This window comes from Hordeum vulgare, chromosome 2H (genome assembly GCF_904849725.1).
Source record: "Hordeum vulgare subsp. vulgare chromosome 2H, MorexV3_pseudomolecules_assembly, whole genome shotgun sequence".
Lineage (NCBI taxonomy): Eukaryota > Viridiplantae > Streptophyta > Magnoliopsida > Poales > Poaceae > Hordeum > Hordeum vulgare.
Genome location: NC_058519.1, coordinates 613446950 through 613454640, shown reverse-complemented (window position 1 = coordinate 613454640; position 7691 = coordinate 613446950). Strand labels below are relative to the sequence as shown.

Here is a 7691-nt window from a genome sequence, read left to right as displayed (position 1 = left end):
AAAAAGACTGTTACATCGTCCAACCATCCAACTTACAATTGATGCCGGCGGCTCGTCAATCCATATCGAGGGTGAGAAAGCGACCCAACTTTTGCACACAATAAATTGTTATAATTTTTTTGCTGCAACACATTTTTTTTTCAAGTTTAAAACCTAACCTGTTGATTTTTTTTCATCGCTAGACTGTCAGTCACTGTCTATGCCCAACTGGTCCATTCGTCCAGGTTAGGGACACCGTGACCAAATACGGCCCAAGTTCCTCCGGCCCAACTTTTGCCTGTCGCTGACGAGCCCCTACCCCTCCTCCCTCCCGTCCTCACTCCGCCGCCGCTGACCTCGAGTTTCTCCGGGCCCTACGCCCACCTCCAGCTCCGGGGTCCGCCCCGCCGCCGCGCTGTCGCGGAGCGTATTCGATCCGAGCTCGAGTTCCAGTGCAGCCTTGCCCGAATTTCCCGGTCGCTAAGTCCAACCCCAGCCCAGGCCTGCTCGACTTCGCGCCCACCGCGAGCTCTCGCTGATGACCACCGCGCCGTCCCTCTCTCCCTCGCTCTCCCGACTACACTCCGCACGGGCCTCTCCGTTCCCCAAATCCCCGCTGAGGTCCGGGGCCGGGGTCGCCTTCCCCGCTCGGCCGTACGGACCATCGCTTCGCCTGAGGTCGCCTGCCATGGCCGCCAGCGGCGTCGGCGGGAACGGCTCTCCGATGGCGCCCGAGGACTCCACAGGTGGTTCGATTTCTACTCCTACTCTGTTTGCCATGCTGCTTCGTGCATGTGATTTGTACTACCTGTGTTATGATTGTCGAAGTCACCGTTGTTCAGCTCCTCTACTAGCTACTTATCTCTTATTCTGTTCATTGTTTTCAGTGTCATCTAGGTTGGGAGAGGTCAAGCGGGTAACCAAGGAGACAAATGTGCATGTCAAGATCAACCTGGACGGCACTGGTGTTGCCAACTCCAGCACAGGGATACCCTTCTTGGATCACATGCTTGATGTGAGTATGGTTTACTCCTCATGTCAGTAGTTGTGGATTCAGAATTTTTTGTAGACAATATATCTTCCATTTTGTTCCAAGAAAAAGGAGCGCAGCTCTTTTTGGGAAGCAAGAATGCGATTTCTATTGCATCTGTGTGAAGAAGACAAGACGAAACAATACCTTAAGTCCTTAACTCGAACCCATGAAATGGATAAACAGACAAAAATGGCAACTAGTGCTCTGAATTTGTGTTGGTCAAAGCCTACATAGAGGGCATGATAACTTTAGATGTTTAAGAGCATGATTAGTACAATCCTGTTATTATTAGGAGAAAGTGATGCGTACACAACTAAGCCTGAAGGGGTCCTGCTGTAGAGAAGTCTGCTGCCTTTCAAGTTGCACGTGTTAAAGGTGATGTTGAGCAATTGGGATGGGAATTCTTATTTGATTTTTCTTCCCCAAGGGTGATGTGATCCATGCAAAGATTGTTACTACTCTTCTTCTTATTAACTAATGTCTGTATGTGTGAAATGTAAGGCTTTTCTTATTCCACATCAGTGACAAACTGACAGCAATGGCTACTGTGGATGACCAAGCCCTTACATCTGAAATTAATACGTGAAACGCAACTGCAGTAAAGTGGTAGCGTAGCAAAACCCAACACAAGTAGAAATAAAATATTGAAAAGTATTTCTGTTTGAAGGTTGATGCACTCTGAATGGTCCAGTATTATGTTCTGTGTATATCTTGTGCTTGACAGTAGAAGGTTCTAACTCTTGCCGTGTGAGTGTTTTTTCTTCTGGTCAAAGCTAGGCATTAACTTTCAGTTTGCAACTTACAGCAACTGGCATCTCATGGACTGTTTGATGTATACGTGAAGGCGACGGGTGACACACACATTGATGATCATCACTCGAATGAGGATATTGCTTTAGCAATTGGAACGGTGATTTTTTTCTGTTATTCTTTTCCAACTTGGCGTAGTACTTCTAGAAATTGTTGTATGGATTTCATTTTGACCTCATTGCTAAATTTGCATATGCCATATTTCTATTCTTTACTGAATTCTGAACTATCCAATGTTCAATGTTCTCCTATCTTACAGGCAAAAGTTTACTGTGGTGACATTTTTTTTCTTTCCTTTTAGGCATTACTTCAAGCACTTGGTGACCGAAAAGGAATCAACCGGTTTGGACATTTTACAGCACCACTTGATGAGGCAGCAGTTGAGGTTATACTGGTATGCAGGACCATCTTCTTCATTTAACTACCATGCCTGCAATCTCCATTTAGGAGGTTGCATGTCTATGTTGGCATTTATGAGCTCTTGAGCCTCTTACCTTTGCTAACACATAACTGAATTACAACTTCCATCTGTCTGGTTCTTCACTTTGATAATGATCAGGCATTAAAATAATTTTGTGCTCTTATTACATGAACATCTCATGTTATTATAGGCTGGTCTGTATATTTTGACTGTTGAGGACTGTTATCAAGAACCTTTTTGCTTTGTTTTTGCCATAGTTTTTCTGAATCATCCATTCACATAAGTTAAGACTTGAATGATAGCAAGACTGTTATTTCACTGTATCATTTTTCATGACCCAAGCACTGGCAAGTGTATTCGTGAGCAGGCTGCTGTGCCGTAGTGTTGAGAGAGAGGTGGGCGAGAGGGTTGTTGGAGGTGAACCTCCGTTTTTTGGTTTTTCTTTTTTTATTGATTAATGCCTCTAACGGCATGTACAATGCAGGCACTTAGGCCTGGGCGCTAGGGATTAAATCCCAGCTGTTTTGGCAGTTTCCTTTTACTGATTCCCGGTTCCTTTCTTTGCATTGATGCATGAAGAGGAGTCGGGCGCTTAAAAAACCAGTACAAAATACTAACGCTAGCGTCCGGGCGCTTCTGTATGCGTTCCTGCCCAGAAATTTAAGCGCTTCTGCGTTGGAGATGCAAATTTAAGCGCTTCTGCGTTGGAGATGCCCTAAGGCTTACACGACGACATCTACTTGATCCCCAAGTTGGATCAGACCCTTTCCTAACAAAACTCTGAACATTCCCTAACAAACTCTGATTCTTTCCTATCTTAACAATTCTAATGACGAGAAAAGTCTCAGGCTGCAGGCTCTGCCCTAGCCCTGCGCACATAATGCTGGTCCCACCTATGGTCGGCCATGACATTTATCTAAAATTTGGGTCACCTATTGCTTGTCAACAATTCTGACATTGTTGTCATGGTGAATATGCAAATATCTACTGACCAGTTAAACTATGCCTTGTTGAGCTTAGATGTTTGCCAGTCATTATTTTTCCCTCTGAATCCAGGATCTATCTGGTCGACCTCATTTGAGCTGTGGCTTGAGTATTCCTACTGAGAGAGTTGGGACATATGATACACAGGTAATTTGCAAAATTTCGACAGATATTTTCAATTGTCTGCTATTTATGTCAGACTTAAGAATGATTCTCATTGTCAAATATGAAATATGACTTGTTCATTCAAGTTTACTTTAGATTATCATTTCCGCTTCCAGTTTTGTTAAATTCGAATTTTCCTCTCCACAGGCAATATATTCTGACATATCTTCACAATATCTGCTAGTCGTTTTTTGAGTTAGGGTGATGCGATCCTCTTACTCTGTATGTCGCTGCTATCAACTTAGGCAAACCATTTTTTTATGACAGCTAGTTGAGCACTTTTTCCAGTCCCTTGTGAATACATCTGGGATGACGCTTCACATCCGTCAGGTATATTTTGCTTCAGTTTCAAAGAAATCCTCTTCGTAAGCTTTGGGTCAATGCTAGTACAATTTTTGTTGGTGATATTTGAGCCAATACAATTGTTTCTTGACCCTGGTTAAGTATACATAACCCTGCACTCACTCTTTTTCTTCCCTTCACAAGCTTGCGGGGAACAACTCGCACCATATTATTGAGGCAACTTTCAAAGCATTTGCCAGGGCGCTTCGACAAGCAACGGAATATGACTTACGCCGACGTGGCACTATACCCAGGTTTGTGTCCTCACTCACTGCAAATAGCCAAATATTGTTCAGAAAAAAACTGTTTTGGCAGTTTAAACAAAACGTCTTATATTTAGGAACAGAGGTAGTAGATGACAGATCGGTACAATAATGTAGAGCAACTTAACAGGAATATTGTTAATCTGTACTGATTTTTGTGATGAACAATGGCATCCCTGATTGTAACTTGCTTGACTCAATCGCAGCTCGAAAGGTGTTCTGTCAAGGTCGTAGTGTCGCAAGACCAAAAACTGGATGCACGCCATTCGCCCTCGAAGTGGACAGATGGACGGTCGCCTACTACATCTCTGTTGCTACTTGCGCTTGGAGTCCGCTGGGCTTGCAACAAGAAGAGCGTCGAAATGACCTGCCATCTTGTCGTCAGGGTTTGTTTATGTTGCTACCATTGGCACAATGTATCTGCTGACCGCTGCAATTTCGGCTGTTCCCTGGACCAACCGCTGCTTCGGATTGCATGCCTGAAGATAAAAGGCTGCAAACGACTTGACATTCTGAAATTATTTATACCTCTGAAATATGGATTTGGCATCGGTTCACGTGGCGTTGTGCCTGTGATAATGGTTTGGCCACTCAAGAGAATAAAGCAAAACTCATAGTACTACCTTCTTTGTCTTTAAACTGCCAAAACATCTTATATTTGAAAAGAGGGTATAGAATAATAATGTGTGCCCTCAGCATTCCGATCAACCAATCATCATCCGGATCTGGTGATGATGACTGCCTCTGCCTAGTTGATGTGCCGCGGTACTTGTTTGGTTCAGTTCCAGGTCCGTCTTTGAACAGAAATCTTCAAAGAGCAGAGTAAGATTGTCTTACGCCCCCACACCGCTTGGCAATGTTTCCAAGCGATGAGGCTGGTTGATAGGTCTCGGACTCTCAGCCGATAGGTTCTTTTTCCCCTGGTAATAACGTTATCATCAGCTGGGAAGCGGGTGGTGGATATGTTAGCCTTTTCCGCTATAGGTTAAGGTATATACTGAAGATAGTGATAGTATCCTAAATACGCTGCACTTTTAAGCCTCTCCGAGCGCATGTATTTTACCCGTCCGAGCGCATGTGTTTTACCCGTCCGGACTCATCTCCAATTCCACGTGCATGCATTTATTTGAGATTTTAAAATTTTAAAAAATTCATAACTTTTGACTATAGCGTCAAATTTCAAATCCGTTTTCATAGTTGTGTTTGTCGTGATAAGTACTTCAAAACTAGATTCAATATCTGACAAACTTTTTTTTGAGTAACCTTAGTGCTAAAAAAAGCAAGTTTTTATTAGTGTGCGTAATATGATTGTCTATCAACAAAAAATCCTTCAAAGTTAACTACCATGACTAGAAGGTAACTAACTTCACCCTTTAACAACCACATAGCAGATCTCATCAGCTATTTTCAAACTGAAATAGGTAAATTACGCATTGGATGTGCATACTCGGCTTTTCATGCGTTGGATGTACATTAATTCTTGTACAAAAAAATCAAAAAGCTAAACCGTGTGTTGAAATTATGATATGTTTTCATCGTTGGGTTCCTCGTGATGAACTCTTCAAAACGAGATCACATATGAATATGTTTTGAAGAATTTTTTTCAAAAGCAACTTTGATGTTAGATGAGGCAACCTTAATGCCAAACAGAAGCAACTTTGTTGCTAGATAAATTGCATCATGTGTACACACATGCGTTGATTTTTGAATGCAATGGAGTTGCGCAAAACACATTAAAAATTGCTAATTTTTTTGTGATACTCTAGTGCAGTTATGATAACTATTTACAAATAGCAGGCAACTTGGCATCAATGATAGACAACTGAACATTAACCGTAGGCAACTGATCATCATTAATAGGCAACTAGGCATCAAAATTGAGTAATTTCATAGTATTTGTAGTCAACTGAGCATCAATTATAGACAACTGATCATCATTAATAGGCAACTAGGCATCAATGTCTGGCAATTTCATAGTATTTGTAGGCAATTAAGCATCAACCGCATGCAATTACTTGAACGTAGCAATAAATGTGCCTTATGTTTTGTGTGATTTTCTCAATTTTACAAAAAATTCAACCAAATAGGTAGTCCAGCTAGGCCAAAAAATAAGTTGCTTTCCTTTAACACTAAAGTTGTCTCAATATCACCTAAAGTTGCCCAAAGAAAAGTTTTTCGAAACCTATCCATATGGGATCTACTTTTGAAAAACTCGTCGTAAGAAAGTCAGCCGTGAAAATGGATCTCAATTCTGACGCTCGGTTCAAAAGATATAGTTTTTTGAAAAAAAGAACATAATTAAGTAAGCTGCAGGAGACCAGGTGTGCTCTAAACTACTAACCAGCGCAACGGCGCTCCCTAGCCACGTCCAGATAGTATAGATGGGTAAAGAAAACTCGAAGGAATTTAGCAGCATTTAACTAGTACACTTATGCACTTCGGCCACTATTTATTTTACACAACGTGTACAATAATCCACCAGCAAATCTTGATGGGCCGTATTTGTTGGGGAACGTTGCATGGGAAACAAAAAATTTCCTACGCACACGAAAACCTATCATGGTGATGTCCATCTACGAGTGGATATTAGATCTACGTACCCTTGCGCGGTTGATGTAGTGGAACGTCTTCACGTCCCTCGAACCATCCCAACCGTCCCGTGATCCGTCGCACGATCCGTTCCAATCTAGCGCCAAACGGACGGCACCTCCGCGTTCAGCATACGTACACCTCGACCATGATCTCGGCCTTCTTGATCCAGCAAGCAAGACGGAGAAGTAAATGAGTTCTCCGGCAGCGTGACGGCGCTCGGATGGTGGTGATGATCTATTCCCGCAGGGCTCCGCCTGAGCTGTGCAGAAATCTGATCTAGAGGTAAAACTATGTGGTTTAGGCTAGAGTTGCACGTGACAAAGTTGTGTCTCAACAAGTCCTAAACCACCACTATATATAGGAGGGAGGGGGAGGGGCTAGCCTTGAGGCACAAGGCCTCAAGGGTGAGCCGGCCACCAGGGAGGAGGAGGACTCCTCCTCCAATTCGGTTTGGAAAGGAGGAATCCTCCTCTTCCTTCCAACCTCCCTCTTTCCTTTTTCTTTTTCTTTTCTTTTTGGTATTTTCTTATGTGGCGCCTCCTTGGGCTGACTCCACCAGCCCATTAAGGACTTGTGACGCCACCCTAGGGCCTAGGGTTCATTCCCGGGTGGGTGAGCCCCTCCCGGTGAACTCCCGGAACCCATTCGTCACTCCCGGTACACTGCCGGAATTGCTTGGAACTTTCCGATGACCAAATGAAACCATCCTATATATCAATCTTCGTTTCCGGACAATTTTGGAAACCCTCGTGATGTCTGTGATCTCATCCGGGACTTCGAACAACATTCGGTAACCACACATATAACTCAACTATACTAAAACATTATCAAACCTTAAGTGTGCAGACCCTGCGGGTTCGAGAACTATGTAGACATGCCCCGAGGCACTCCTCGGTCAATATCCAATAGCGGGACCTGGATGCCCATATTGGATCCTACATATTCTCCGAAGATCTTATCGGTTGAACCTCAGTGTCAAGGATTCATATAATCCCGTATATCATTCCCTTTGTCCTTCGATATGTTACTTGCCTAAGATTTGATCGTCGGTATCCGCATACCTATTTCAATCTCGTTACCGGCAAGACTATTTACTCGTTTC

The 7691-nt window shown here is 43.2% G+C and overlaps 1 protein-coding gene across 2 annotated transcripts; it reads left to right on the top strand.

The window, feature by feature from the left end:
- Positions 1–256: 256 nt before the first annotated feature.
- Positions 257–4619, top strand: LOC123427820 (imidazoleglycerol-phosphate dehydratase 3, chloroplastic). Of its 2 annotated transcripts, none has more exons than XM_045111955.1 (8): positions 257–725; positions 867–994; positions 1818–1922; positions 2124–2216; positions 3300–3374; positions 3660–3722; positions 3879–3988; positions 4204–4619. In XM_045111955.1, the coding sequence occupies exons 1-8, from the start codon at positions 518–520 to the stop codon at positions 4229–4231; spliced, it is 810 nt and encodes a 269-aa protein (XP_044967890.1). In that variant the 5' UTR covers positions 257–517; the 3' UTR covers positions 4232–4619. The 2 variants fall into 2 exon arrangements, with proteins under 2 accessions (XP_044967890.1, XP_044967889.1); XM_045111954.1 differs by having other exon boundaries at positions 257–728.
- Positions 4620–7691: the final 3072 nt, after the last annotated feature.

Excerpts from the sequence above, each read along its gene's own strand:
- LOC123427820 (XM_045111954.1), top strand. The coding sequence starts at position 518 with ATGACCACCGCGCCGTCCCTCTCTCCCTCGCTCTCCCGACTACACTCC. Across the intron at positions 1,923-2,123 it reads TTGCTTTAGCAATTGGAACG|GCATTACTTCAAGCACTTGG; the intron begins GTGATTTTTTTC and ends CTTTCCTTTTAG. Across the intron at positions 3,375-3,659 it reads TTGGGACATATGATACACAG|CTAGTTGAGCACTTTTTCCA; the intron begins GTAATTTGCAAA and ends TTTTTATGACAG.